This window comes from Micromys minutus (assembly GCF_963924665.1).
Source record: "Micromys minutus genome assembly, chromosome: 3".
In the NCBI taxonomy this organism is placed as follows: domain Eukaryota; kingdom Metazoa; phylum Chordata; class Mammalia; order Rodentia; family Muridae; genus Micromys; species Micromys minutus.
In genome coordinates, this window is record NC_137972.1 from 51,544,116 (window position 1) to 51,559,241 (window position 15,126).

A 15,126-nucleotide genomic window follows, 5' to 3' on the forward strand; every position below is an offset into this window, starting at 1 on the left:
GCAGGGTGGAGTCTGACTGATAGAGCCTCTGAATCTGACTAGAGGCTCTTGCCCTAGGTAGTTGACCTTTGTGGGAGGATTAAAGGCAGTTCCTGGTAAACCAGCCCTTAGTTTTTGCTCTATGGATCATGAAAACGTACTAAATACAGACTCTTGTGTGTCTGTTATGATTCACAGCCTCAAACTACTTATGCAGCCAAGAGTAAACTTGAACTCCTGATCCTTCCTCCACCTCCCAAACGCCAAGATTATAGGCCTGCGGCACAGCACCCTGCTACAGGTGGACATTGTACACAGGAGATACTTTACATGCTTACTTATTGGTAATGGTTATATAGGTTGTAGTGAACTGATAAAATACATAGCATTTTGAATTATATTTTACAAATGCCTATACAATGTAGACATAAATCTCATGCATGATATGGTCTGACATTAGGTCATAGTCAGTAGGATCAACTCAACTTCATGAGCTGCCGAACCCATTCATTGACAGTTTTGTTTTTTTTAAACCTTGGTGTATTACTTCCCTGTTGCTATGATACAATATCACGACCAGAAGCAATTTAAAGGAGAGTCGGGTTCATTTTGACTTATAGATAACATAGCGCCCATCATGGCATGGAATCAGGATCCTGACCCTTGCCTAGCACAGGGAGCACATTTCTCATACAGGACGTAGAGAGAAGGCAAAGGAAGTGAGGCCAGGTTGTAAAACCTCAAAGCCTACCACACTTAATCTAGCAAGGCTTGCTTCCTAAAGCTTCTAGAACCTTCCCAAACTGCCACTGGCTAAGAATCAAGTGTTCAGTACATGAGCTTATGGAAGACGTTTTTCATTCAAACCAGCACCCACCCCAGTCAGCCCAGCACTAAATCACATGCTTTTCTATCCTCTCCTGCCCTGCTCTGTCCTTTCCTGGGTCAACACTCTGCTTTACCTGCTCTGGAGGTACTGCCTTCTTCCTGTCACCTACTACTGCACAGCCCACTGCACATGAAGATTTATACCATGTCCTCTGCTATGGCTGGGTCCCTTGACACATTCCTCCTGCAATGTGTGTAAGGTGCGGACTCCCTGCTGCAGCTCAATATAAAGCCCCTTTCCCTCCTACCTAAGCTCCTTCTTGACAAAGGTCTCTGCTGAGACTGAAGACAAGCTTCACCACACCGGCTTCCCTCTTACTTCTTTGAGACAAGACCTTTCACCAAACCAATATGGCTAGGTTGGCTGCCCAGCCAGCCCCGGGGATCCACTTATCTCTGCTTTTCCCACAGTTTGGTGAGAAGTGCATACTGCTGAGTCTTGCTTTTTATGTGGGTACTGAAGATCTGGACCAAAATCATCTTTGCAGATTAAGCATTTATCTATTCACTGAGCCATTTCTCCAGCCCCAGTTCTAAACTTTTTTCCTTAGGCAGAGCTCTACATACTTCTGACCTGTATTCTTCCATTTACAATACAAATCTTGAATTTGAACAAAAGTAAAGATGCCGTGACATACTTACAGTTTATTATTTATCCACCTTACAATTTATTATTTCAGTGGCTCAATGCCCTTGACAATTAGGAGAAGATTTACTGACATGTCCTCTGAATAATTGCCAATTAATTTGAGATTAGATGCTCAAAGTACAGTATTCTTAATGGAATGTGAAGGTGGAGGCTTTTCTCATCCAAATGTCAGGGAATGCAGAGTAAATGTTAACGGGTGGCATAGTTAACCCTGCCCTTTAACATCCACAGAGGAGAGGAGTCTCAGTCTTAGGATCATAAACCACAACTGGCTGGATGAATTGGAGCCTAAGATCAATTATAATCTAGCAGAGTCTTAAGAATGCTACCCCATCTCTAAACCCCTGGTTTATCTTGACGGTGACTATGGATATATGCTTCTGTGTTACATGTAGGAAAAGAACTAAAGCATCCCAAATTTTCTCTGGAATTTTCTTTGAACCCCAATAGTACATTCAGATATCAGAAACATCTGTAATACCCATGGCCCAAATAGAAATGTTCAGTGCCTCTTGAATTTGTTGTGTGTGTGTGTGTGTGTCTGTGTGTGTCTGTGTGTGTGTCTGTGTGTGTGTGCTCTCGCACATCTGTCTCTGTCTGTCTGTCTGTCTGTCTGTCTGTCTGTGTGTGGTTCACTTCTATCCTATGGGTTCACAAACACCTTTACCCCTTACCCATTGAGCTACCTCACTGGCTCCGACTGTCTTTTTCATGTCAGTAATTGGACATGAGTTTTCACGTCAAGAACCACCTATATTAAAGGAGATTGTAGAACATTGTTTCTAGGCTAGAATTTATCAAGTATGACTATCATACACCAACCAGTGATCACCGGTCACTGTTCTTGCTGAACTTCAGCCCCAGTCTCCGCATTTCAGCATGAATAGACTATCATTTCTAGAAACATCGGGAATACTCCTTAACCTAGCTATCCCAGCTTATGTGTTGTCTTCACTTACTTCTAACCCATTTGAATAACTTCCATATTTATGTGATTTTTTTTTTATTTTGAAAAGCAATAATAGTTCACATTTGGCCCAGTTTTAATTCTTTTTCTCTCACTTCCAAAGCTGTCCACTTGACACTGTAGCCATTATGATTTTGCCGTTCATTAAGTGCCTCCCCTCTGCCCTGCCCTGTGCTACATTTCACCCCTCTGATGCTTACAGCAGCTCCTATGATGTCATTGTTCTGTTTTTATGAGTGAGAGGAGAGAGGCTCACAAGCCTTGAACAACGAAGGTGGATCCAAACCAGTGTTTCCTCACTGCCAAGATTTGCCCTATACTTTTGTTATCCTCGATAATAAAATTGAGAGAGCTAAGCCTCTAGCACAGTGCCTAGCATCCGGTATCCATTTGGCCAGCCGTCACATACAGCTTTGTTTCTGTGTGCTTCTATGTGTTCTGGTGCATAGGATCTATGTTGTATTACACCTTCACAGTCCCTCAACTCTGAATTGGCATCTCCCTCAGAGAGTTCATTGTCATCTCTATTTCTTGCAAAGTTATTTGGAAGTAATTTTCATTGTTGTTGACTCGGAGACTGTAGTGTTTCTTAATATCCTTCATGAAGTTTCTTTATGTAGACTGAAGCATAAGGTAACACGCATGGACTCCATTGGCTCTTCACCCTCATGCTGTTCTACTTCCAGGCTTCATTTCCCTCTGTTCCGGGGAGGGGGCACTTTATAACTTTGAGGATGAGGTTTTGTCCTCATTTATGTCTGATCTCTGGGTTCAGTGTTTAATACTTGTGAGAATTACCAATATACTGTATGTGCTGATAGTCTCTCCTTTTAAAGTGCTGTGTAGTGTTTCACTGAACACATGACATTTCGTTTCACTGTCTGTGGATAAACATTTGGCTAGTTTATACTTTGGGCTGTTGTCATTAAGGGAGCTGAGATGCTTCATCTGTGCTTTCTTTTGGTGGACTTATTTTTATATTCTTCATTGCCAGGGAAATTTTTGGGTTATTTACTTTGTGCAAATTTGAGTTAATGAGGTATGTCCCTATGATGCTGAACCTCTCTATATATCTACCAGCTGTGTATAAAACCTTGTTTCAGAATTTTGCTAAAAGGTGATGTTTTTACTCTTTAAATTTTGCTCTCCTGGTAGATATGTAGTGGGATCTCCTTGTGATTTGAATTTGTATGTTTTCGTTGCCTAGGTCAATATCTTTTCTGTGTGTTTAGGCAGGGGTGGGGTGGGCGTGTCTGTGGTATTGTTTTTTGGACTGTTGAAACATTATATCTGCTGTTTTGGGTCTAGAGAGCAGGTAAGGTAGTGTTTATCTTCAGTAGTAAATAACTGATAAATGAATGAATGATGTTATGTTTGATTATTAATATATATTTTTATTATGATAATATAAACCTTGTTATAATACAATTGGAGTTTCATGCTGTGGTGGGGAACATCCTGTCTTCACCTGGACCGCTCTTCTGAGCTTGGAGCACTTGCTGTCTGCTTCAAGGAGGGATGTGCCTCACATGCTGACTAGGTGCTGTTCCCCTAGGGCTGGAATGCCTTTGCTTGATTCGCAATTTGTCTAAAAACTAGAAGGACAATCTTTTTTAAAACAGGGTTTCTCTATGTAGTCTTAACTGTCCCGGAACTCGCTCTGTAGACCAGGCTGGCCTCAGACTCAGCAATCTACCAGCCTCAGCCTCCAGAATTCTTAGATTAAAGGCATGCATACCACTGCCCAGCTGGAAAGACAATCTTACTCTCATTATTTTGAGCCATCTCTCTGACATCTTTATTTATTTTGAGTGAACTAGGTTGATTTGTAAGAGTTTTGTTCATTCTTTAGACTATAATTTATGGTTATAATCTCTTAAAGTTCTTTCTTTTCTATGACACATCTTTGTAACATTTTAAAATGTTTCTTTTGTTCTATTAGATATACAGGATTTTAAAGAAATAAATTCACAGATCCACTCAATTAACTGTAGCAAAACCAGCAGTAATTAAGCAATGTATACATTGCATTTGAAAGGCAGTAGAGGGTACAGAGATGTACACAGTTATATTTATCCATAAAATAAAAAACGAGTCCTCTTAGCTCAAGTCCTTTACTCTAAAGGAGATGTCCCCCTCTCCCTCCTTCCCAGTCTGTCTCCCCCCCCCCCCCAAGATTTTTTCTATTAATATGTATGTGTTCTCTGGCTGGAGAGATGGCTCAGTGGTTAAGAGCAATGACTACTCTTCTAGAAGTCCTGAGTTCAATCTTGAGTTCAATTTCCAGCAACCACATGGTGTCTGACAACCATCTGTAATGGGATCCAATGCCCTCTCTGGTGTGTCTGGTGTGAATGACAGTGTACTCATATAAGTAAGGAAATAAATAAATCTTTTTAAAAAAGCATGTTTTCCCTTTTTTACTTTGTAGTTTATATATTCTGATGTTTTGGCTTGATGTGGGAGATTGAACTTAGTCTAAAACTGGCTTAGCTGCATCTCAGCCTATTTTCTATTCACAAATCTTTTGTGCACATTAACAGTCATAAAGACAGCTGAGCTGTGCCTATGGTCTCACCCATGCATGGAATATAAAATGCTGATTTTGTCCTAGTTGACCATAGAATGGTGGAATGGTGCTTGCCAAGAGGCCTGGGAGGAGGTTTGTCAGTAGACACAATGTCCTGTTCGGGTAGAAACAAGAAACTGGTTTGTTCCCACACAGAAGAGTAACTGGACATCATATATTACTCTACGCTTCAGAAGCTTGGAGAGAGGATTCTAAGAGTTTTCGTTGTATACAAATGATAGCTAACTTAATCATTATACAGTTTATACATATATTTAAACGTTATATGATGCACTCTTAATATACTTAAAATGTAAACTTTTTCTGCTTTTATATACCAGTTAAGTAAAGGGCTCAGACTTCTAAGGCTGTTTTCCCTTCCTTGTGACTGGCACGTGGACGTGTAGTTTATATGTGCTTAGCAATTACTATATAGGTGGGCTGAGCTTTACTCAATTGGCTTCTTTTTTTGGTTTCATCGCTTGCTTTTATTTTTATTTATTTGCTTTAGTAAATTACACTGGAGTTCTGGCCAGGCTTGCAAGTACAACCTGGGCAGAATGCTGTATAATTTAACAGTTATTGTTGAATTGTCAAGGTTTCAGCTGTTTCTTCTTCCTCTGTGATTGCGAGTGTCACTGGTACCCACTTAAATGCAGAGCCTAAAAAAAATTCTGATATTTAGCTTTCTGGTATTTTGTGTGGTGAGGCCCACACCTTACTTCTGTTTCTATGCTGTTTTCTCTTTATTTCATTCTTCTTACTTTTCCCCTGCAGAGGGAAACTGAAACAGCCTTGTGGTGGCCAAGGGTCTGTGGGCCGTAGCCACCAGATGCTGCTTTTTCACACACAGCTTTGACTGCTCATGGTTCAGGGAAGCCTAGCTTTCGTTGATATGCTGTTTTATGTATTTCTTACAGGAGGAAGGCTCAACAAGGACCTGCGACATTTCCTCAACCAACGGTTCCAAAAGGGCTCTCCGGATCATGAGCTCCAGCAGACGATAAGGGACAACCTCTACCGCCATGCTGTGCCTTGTAAGTAGCCAACCTAAGTATCTCACTGTCGGGGTGTGTGTGTGTGTGTGTGTGTGTGTGTGTGTGTGTTTGTGTTTGGCACTGCTACTTTCTAGTTTGAAATATTGGGCAAATTACCTACCTTTTGTGAGGCTTACCATCTGATCTGTGGACAGACTATGTCAGCCATGCTAGTTTCATGGAACTGTTGTAGAGTATAAGTAGGCTAAAGTACTCGACCTGGTGAAGCCTCTAGAAATGAGGCCATTGCTGTCTTTAATAGAGTGGGCCAGGCAGAGACCCTGATACTGACTGGTGTGGAGACAGGCCACTGTGCCTTTAATGGCTCTCAGTGGAGGGAATACTGCACTATATTTTCTTTTTTTTTTTCTAAGATTTATTTATTTATTATATATAAATACACTGTCACTGTCTTCAGAGACACCAGAAGAGGGCATCAGATCTCATTACAAATGGTTGTGAGCCACCATGTGATTGCTGGGAATTGAACTCAGGACCTCTGGAAGAGCAGTCAGTGCTCTTAACCACTGAGCCATCTCTCCGGCCCCACACTATATTTTCCTTTCTCAAGATTGACTTAGAAATTCTTAAACCTGGATTGTGTGAAGAAAAGACTTTCAATACAATCAAATTTAAAGACACTGCCTCCTACAGGAAGAATACTTTAATGTCCACAAAAGTCCCCCTGTTTCTGTGATCTACTATTTATAAATGGTTTTCTTTTAAATACAATCTTTTGTAAGCAATGTACTTGACTGCCAATGATGTCTGATACTACTGTAAAGTAACACATGGACCTAAGCAAAGGCCTGTGATAGATTTGGTAGCCTTAGTTTCTAGAATGATCCGCTGTGCTCACAGGCTCTGTAGAGGAGAAGAGTACTAAAAGCAACTCAGGGCAGCCCTCTTCACACTGTGGCATCCCCTGTTCACATTGTGGCATCCCCTGTTCACACTGTGTATCCCCTGTTCACACTGTGGCATCCCTTCTTCACACTGTGGCATCCCCTGTTCACACTGTGGCATCCCCTGTTTACACTGTGGCATCCCCTCTTCACACTGTGGCATCCCCTCTTCACACTGTGGCATCCCCTCTTCACACTGTGGCATCCCCTCTTCACACTGTGGTATCCCCTCTTCACACTGTGGCATCCCCTGTTCACACTGTGACTAGTGGCCCTCACTCATTTCAGCTTGTCAATAATGAATTGAAAACTCTAATCCCAATAGTACCTTTGACTAATTTCACATATATTTGTAGATTGATTGTGATTCAATTTCTAATTCTAATGTTGCAGATGAGGCAGGAATTTTTCATCCTATTTTTATTGATCAAGTACTACTTTTATTTTTCTTTCTTTCTTTCCTTCTTTTTTATGTGAGATTGTAACTCCAGGTAAGAGGACAAAGGCTCTGTGGTCCAGCTTGGTCCATAGATGTCACACTGACATCAGTTATACGCACTTAACTATGAGAGCAGGGGAGGAAACAGAGTCATGGGGATATCAACTTATTTGGAGTTCCAAGCATTTGGAGTTTTCACTCGTGAGCCACCCCGGGGCCATTTTTTTTATCTGTTCTGGTACTGCCTGTAAGTCAGGGTCGCAGGCTGAATACAGTTTTTCAGAATTCAGTAATTGCAGACTCATGGTTGTTCTCCATGTAATTTTTCCCCTACTTAGATTCCAATTTAAGAAATGGGGATAAAGCAAATGAGCACACCATTGGTTGACGCATCTGTGGTGTTACCATGGTTACATTTTTGGCAAGCTTTCCCATTTATTTTCCCCCCACTGATCTCTTGGACCTGACTGTGAGCTAAATGGCTTGATTTTAAGTTTACCACTATTTAGAAAGTAGGTCCAAAATGACCATAGTCTTTTAAAAACAGTGGAAAAATCATGTTTATCTTTGCTTGAAAAAAAATACTTGGTATTGATGTTCCATTTTTATGAAACTAGGAAATCAGGAATTTTGAAAGTTTTAATGACGTTTGGACCCAAAATGAAGATACATCACAATTCACTGTACATAATCCAATTATGAAGTTTCAGAAAATGAGGTCTATTTCTGTGACTAGTGTGAAGTATTTGCTTGTGCATGTGGGTGCATGTGTGTGTATATATGTATATGTGCATGTATACCCACATGCACATGTGTGTAAGTGGAGGCCAGAGGTCCATGTTTAAAAACGGAAGCTACACTGGGACTTGGGGCTTACCATTTATGTTAGGCTGGCTACCCACGGAGCTTCAGGGGTCCCTGGTTCTCCACCTCCTCGTTGCTGGGATTACAAGTATGTGTCAACGCATCTGCCTTTCCCTGTGGGGTAGTGAAGGAAGAATTCTGTTTCTCATGCTTATATAATAAGCACTTTGCCTACTGAGCTACCTCTCCTGCCCATGATGTGGTCTTTAACATGAGTTCGCTAGGGTGGCGTAAGATCTGCGGTCGACTTGAAATAGTCTGTCCCCACGTGTGTTTATTTTGACACTTTGGCCCTATGCCTGGTAAAGCAGAGGTCTTTGCCAGTGTCTTGTGTGAATGGCTGAGGAAGCCCTGGATTGGGAGAATCAATCCTCTTTGAAATAGGAAAAAAAAAGTTCCTCTGATCCATTGCCTTCCAGAACCTCCATTGTCTGATACTTACTGACTTCAGCATATGGAAAGGTGACCTCATGAGCAGGGGTTAGTCATTGGGGGATGAATTTATCTTCTCCATAGTGTAGGTGTGTATTGGTCATTGGAAGTGAAGAAATGAAGTTTCTCTAGTCCCATGTCATCTTGACAACTTCAGCGTCTGTGTTTTGATAGCTGTCACAGCCCAGAAGTCGGTCCTGTGCATACCAACAACACATGTGATAATAACCTGTTCATCGCCAATAATCAGAGGAACAACTAAACTTAACTTCCGCTCAGCCACACTTGTAAACACGGTGCTGCCGTCTCACCCACTGCTGGGCGATTATTTTTAATCTTCAGCAGCTCCGTTGAGGTCCAACTCACACACCATCCACGTCACCAGTTAATGTCTCGATCCCGTCCTACTTGTTACAGCTATTATTGTCCTGTTATTTTTCTCTTTATTCAAGAACTACAGTAGAAGAAAAGGTCATCATGGGAGGAACTTCATTATATATACCATGAAAATCACTCCCACTCCCTGGGACAAAAATGAATACAGACAAGAGAGCTAGATGCAGAGGGAGTTAGAAGTCTGGGTACGGAGGGATGCTCTGCTAGCTCTGCGCTGTGCGCAGGTCACAGAACCCCTCTGATGCTCTTTAAGTGGAGGTAGTGGTCTGACCTCAACTGTGTCTCTGGAGGAGGGGAGGCCCGTGAGGCCTAACCTTGTAGGCATAACTGACTTTACAATACTTTCTTTACTAACCGTTAAGAACCATGTAATCTAGTCATACATGCAGACACACACACACACACACACACACACACACACGATAGCTTATCATGTCCTAAGTTTACCATTTTTCTTGTGCCTCATTTGTGTCTGTCCTGAGGCGCATGCAGCCTGTTTCTCAGCCCCTGCGTAATGCGTTAGCCACACAAACTTCTTTCCGCCTCTAGCACACATATGTCTACTTATATGTGTACACATTGCTTTTGCTGACCAGTTCTTTACTTTCATTTTAATTTTAAGGTCAGCCTAGAGGCCTCTTTTCCCATGAAGTCCTGCTTCATTTTCTGCACTGGGGCAGGTGTCCTCCTCAGGTCTCCCAAAGCACCTCCCTTTTGACCATGTCCTGAACCTGCTGTGATTCCTTCTGTGTGTCCTTTTGTAGTCTACTTTTGCAGAGCTGGGTGACCCCTGCACCATTAGCTTGGTGCCTGGATAGTAAGGTAACCATTAGTTGAATGAGTGGACAAAGGGAGAAATGCCAAAGGACGGTTGTTATTTCCCTTGCTTTTCTTTTGTGGTTATCCAGCCCTTAATAGCATAGGCTCCCAGGCTGCTCAGAAGTTTGCTGCCCTCAGAGATGCCTGGTAAGGACTTCATTGGTGACCTTGGCAGGTAATCCAAGCCCAGATTAAAAATCCCAGGGTGCGGAGCTGTGCAGCCCTTGCAACAGCTGCTAATTACAGTGTCTGTTGCTGTGCCTCCCTCAATGATAGCCTTCCTGTTGTATGACTTCCCGTCTTCGAAGATGTGACAGCATCTACGATTGTTGCCTTGCAGTGGCCACGCTCCTTGTGAGGATAAATGCCTTACCTGACAGGGCTCGTCATTTTCTTTGCTGCCGCTGTCAAAGTGAGATGCGAGACGCAGCTTCGTCGCTCACTCAGCAGTGTCGCTTCGTGAGAATGCTAAGTGCACCCCCTTCTGCCTCCCATGTCTCGGGGCCTCTAAGGGGCTCATTTTCCACACAGGCAAAGAAATGTCTCCCGAAAGAGGGAAGGAGGCATGGAATGTATTTTAAAGCTTGGTCTTTTGTTGGTCAAGGTTCTCCTTGATTTTGAGACCACTGTAGCCTGCCTAAGAGGTATTGGTTATTAACTTAAAGGAATTTACAGAGAGATTATGTGTGTTTTAAATTTGATCTGATAAGCAGGTGATGGTGGTCTATATTTAGAAAGGTACCATACTCAGATAGACAGTTGACCATCTGCCCACACTGATCCCCTAGAAATGGAATTATATTATATGCGAGTTACCATGTGAATACTGTGAACTGAATCATGGTCCTCCCCAAGAGCAGCACGTATTCTTGCCCACTGAGCCATCTCTCCAGTTTTTGTTTTGTTTTTATATTTAATTATTTATATGCAGGTTACAGGCATTGTAAATCGCCCAGCTTGACTGTTAGAATCAGGTCTTGTTCAGTAGGATGCATTGTGAATGCTGAGTCATCTCTCTAGCTCCACTTTTGATGTGGGTGCTGGTGGTCTAAGCCCAGCTCTTTACTCGCTGGTCCTTCTTCCTAGCTTGCCCCATTTCTTCCTTCCTTCCTTCCTTCCTTCCTTTCTTTCTTTCTTTCTTTCTTTCTTTCTTTCTTTCTTTCTTCCTTCCTTCCTTCCTTCCTTCCTTCCTTCCTTCCTTCCTTCCTTCCTTCCCTTCTTTCTTTCTTTTTTGACCTTCTCTTATTTCAGGAGTCTGTTGCCTGCAGTGTGGTAAGAATTTGTTTTCATTGCTTCTCAACTCCTTACTGTACCTTCTACATGCAGTGGTGATGATATTTTCCCATGTGTCCATGACTGTCTGTAGTCTTCCCAGCCTGCTCACCTATCCCCTTAGAGCATAGTATGTACACCCTGCCTTCCTTTTTCATGAAAACTTATTTGTTCTACATTAAAGAATTCCTTAAAGAAATCAAGACTTAGAACAAATATGAAAGATTCCTTCTGTGGCATAGGATTTCCCAACCCACATGCTGTGTACACGTGTGCATGTAGCTTGTATTCTGGAACATGGTAATGCTGTGTAGTGGAGAGTTTAACCAAGAAAATCGACTCATGGGTGGTGACGAACTCTTACCCCTTGGACCATCTTACACGCTTGCTCACGATCCGCACAGTGCTGAGCGACAGCAGTGTCAGCACCAGTTGCTCAGGCCTGGGCTTTTCCTCTTTGCAGAGTCACACAGTAGTCCAATCAGACATTCTGAACCAAACTTTAGAAACATGGGTTACTGGGGGGGGGGGCATGTTTCTCAAATGAGTGTACTTTGGAGGGTGGGATCGGAGTAGATGAGGTAGCTCACTTGGTAGGATGGTGCATCCAGAGAGCACCACACTCCGGCCCCAGTACTGCACTCAATCCAGCATGGCGGTGCCCATAATCCCAGCACACAGGGAGTTTCAGACCAGCCAGATTTTCATGAGGTGCCACCATCCCCCACTGAAAAGTCTGGTATCATGGCTCTTGAGAGTGTTTTCATCTGATGGCAAACCGAAAGGGACACAGGGCAGTCTTCTGCTGTGTTGGACCCTCATCCACTCCATGCCTGTTTGCTTCTTTCCAGCAGAGAATGAAGTTCCAGTGAGTCAGGAGAGTAACAGGCTCCTCCCCGCTGGGGTGGCACCTCCCTCCAGGCCTCTGCTTGTTCTGGGAATCACTGGCTCACTGTGGCTTCACTCTGTGAGCTTGATAGGCCCAGGGCCACTGAAAAGAGACTGACTTCAGGATCTGCCCTGGCACGGGTGACTCATCTTATTTCATTGTAATTTATTGACAAGCTGAGCGCTAGCAAAACTCCAAAGCTATTTCCTGCAGTGTACGTTTATTCGTAATAAACCTGACATCGGTTACGGGAATTGTTTGTTCTGGGCTGTGATGGTGATTTTTAATGATGTCATGAAACACACATAAACTTTGTACACATAAATGGTTTGACTTCTTTTTCTCATCTTATATATTCTAATGGATTTTCTCCTGGAGTATATCAGACTGATTTTCATTTTAACCCTTAGGAGCTCCTCTGAAATGTCCCTATGACAGGCAGAACACACCTTAATAAGGCACTCCAGGAAGAGGCAGCTGCTTCTCTGAGTCTGAGGCCAGCTTGGTCTTACATAGGAACTCTCAGGCCAGCCATGCTGACAGAATGAGACACTGCCTCAAAATGTAAACACAAAACAAAAGTCTACACTCAAAGTCTACATTCTTCACTTGATGGGCAGCTGCCATTTATCCCTTGGTTACAGTGGGTTCTGAGGACCACACTGTTGTCACTCCTGTCTGCTGATAGTGGAGATGGGGAAGGGCTGTCTTTACCTGTGACATAGAAAGGGAGGTCTGCTGCGTGCGGTATGACTGAAGATTTACTAATAAAAAGAAACAGATGGGCTTACTGAGTGCAGCCAGTCCGTCAGGAATTCCACAAAACACAGTGAATCTCTCTCTCTTCCGCTTTCTCTTCTCTCTCTCTCTCTCTCTCTCTCTCTCTCTCTCTCTCTCTCTCTCTCTGTGTGGGTGTGTGGGTGTGTGGGTGTGTGGGTGTTAACCTTTAAGCTGGCTTCTTTAACAACTGGTAGACCTTTAAGCTAGCTTCTTTAGTGACTACTAGGTAAGGTACAGAAGAGCATCATCACAAGGGTGTGTCTGAACCCTTCAGATGCCACTCTGTTCTCCTGGTGGCCCACTGCCTTTTTTGTCATTGTCACAAGAAGAAGCTGACTCTCTGGGGCTTTGAAGCACCTGAGAGGCCAGCAACTCTTCCAGTTAGCAATTTGCTATGCTGTGTCGGTGTGTTGGGCCACGCCACTCCCTCTTCCCATGATAAGTGTCAAGTGTGTCCAATCCATAACCCGCAGGCCTATGTGCTCTAGGATAGCTGTGAGTCCCAGCCTGACACAGAATCATGAGCTTTTATCCTGAACTGTTTTGCTGGTTTTTTTTTTTTTTTTTTTGCAATTCAGTTACACTTCAGTGCAAACTTTGTAAACAATAATATTGTGTTTCGATGTGAGAACTTTACATGGGCCTGGAACTTTTTATCTGAAAGTCTCCATTGAGGTCTGTCCTGTTCCCTGCTGACATGAATTTCCAAATTTACCATCACTCCTTGTTTAAAGTCCTCTCTAGACTTTTGCTAGGAATAGAAAAGTAAAACTAGAGGTACCAGTATCTGAATCTGGCAAGACTTTGGTCCTGTGACAAAGGAGCAGATGAGAGGCAGCCACTCACCTTTGTTTCAAACTTAAGATGAGATATACAGTTAGTTATTTTATATATTTTTAGTGCAGATAACCAGAGAACAGAGGGCAGCTTAAGTCAGTGGTCTCTACTGGTACCCAGTTTACTAATGATTGAACTCAAACACAAATCCTGTTGGTTGGTTGGTTGGTTGGTTGGGTTGGTTGGTTTTTGAAGACACAGTTTCTCTGAGTGGCCCTGGCTGTCCTGGAACTTACTTTGTAGACCAGCCTTGAACTCCTGAGATCTGTCTGTCTCTTTCTTCTGCGTGCTGGGATTAAAGGTGCACATCACCATGCCTGGCCCCAGATCCAGGTTTAACCATCATTCAAGTCCAGGCCCTACTCTTGCTGCCTGCCATTACCTTAAAGATCACTTTTAAAATTTATGCACTGAATCTTAAAACATCTTCTCTTAATAACATATGGATTAGTCCTTGGCTAAGTCCAGGAGAGTAATATATCTATTTGGCAGCCATGTTAATTTATTTAATTGCTTTATAATTTTAGCTAACATTTTCCTTCAAGATTTGTTGTAATTAAAAAGCAATTTTTGCAGGTACGTGAGTATTTCCATTGTGTCCTTGCCACCTATTATGTATTGAGAAGCTCCTACTACGTTTTAGTTTTTCAAAGAAAATATTTAAGTCCAGAGAATAAAGTACAATGCATTTCAACCATTCTCCTTGTATCAAGTGCAAATAGGCTAGGGGTGGAGCTCGGTTTGAGTGTTCACTTTACATCCAACCTTAGGTTTGATCCTTAGCATCACATAAAACTGGGTAATTCTATATTAGTCAGAGTCCTCTAGAGGATCAGATTCAATCAGATTAATATATTATCAATGTATATTATATTTGTACATTTATTCAAATATACATATACACACATATATGTTATATATATTCAACAGTAGCTTGTACTCTGGAGAGCCTAACAGTCTGTAGCTGCTCAGTTCATAGACTGGATGCTCCACCTGTCTCAGTCTGATGCTCAAGGCCTGGTGAGGCACAGGCACCCAGTGCATACTGGGAAGCTGAGAAGGCTGGATTCTGTTGTCAGTGAAGGACGGTGCCAACAGCAGCAGCAATAGTATAGACAGGTGCACTTAGCATGGAGCCCAGAGAGTTCTGCTTTCCCTTAGCCCTCTTTTTAGCTGGCTCTCCTGAGGGGTGGACTTTCCCTTCCTAATACTTTCCAGATAACCTTCCCAGACAACCTTCCCAGACTTCCTCAGAGGCTGAACTTTTAGTTGATCCTAGATCCATTGAAGTTGACAACCAATTAACCATAAAGGTCTACCCTCTGTGCCCAGCACTTAGTAGGTAGAGGTAGGAGGATCGGGCATTTAAGGCCATTCCCAGTTATGTAGGGAGATTAAGGCTCT

The 15,126-nt window shown here is 42.7% G+C and overlaps 1 protein-coding gene across 8 annotated transcripts in view; it reads left to right on the forward strand.

The window, feature by feature from the left end:
- Window positions 1-15,126, forward strand: part of MAGI1 (membrane associated guanylate kinase, WW and PDZ domain containing 1) — a 565,599-nt gene that overhangs the window by 310,762 nt on the left and 239,711 nt on the right. For all 8 annotated transcript variants that reach the window (XM_080914319.1, XM_080914320.1, XM_080914322.1 and 5 more), the window contains exon 2: window positions 5,973-6,089. In XM_080914319.1, coding sequence (XP_080770445.1) covers window positions 5,973-6,089 — 117 coding nt within the window. The remainder of the gene's footprint in view (window positions 1-5,972; window positions 6,090-15,126) is intronic.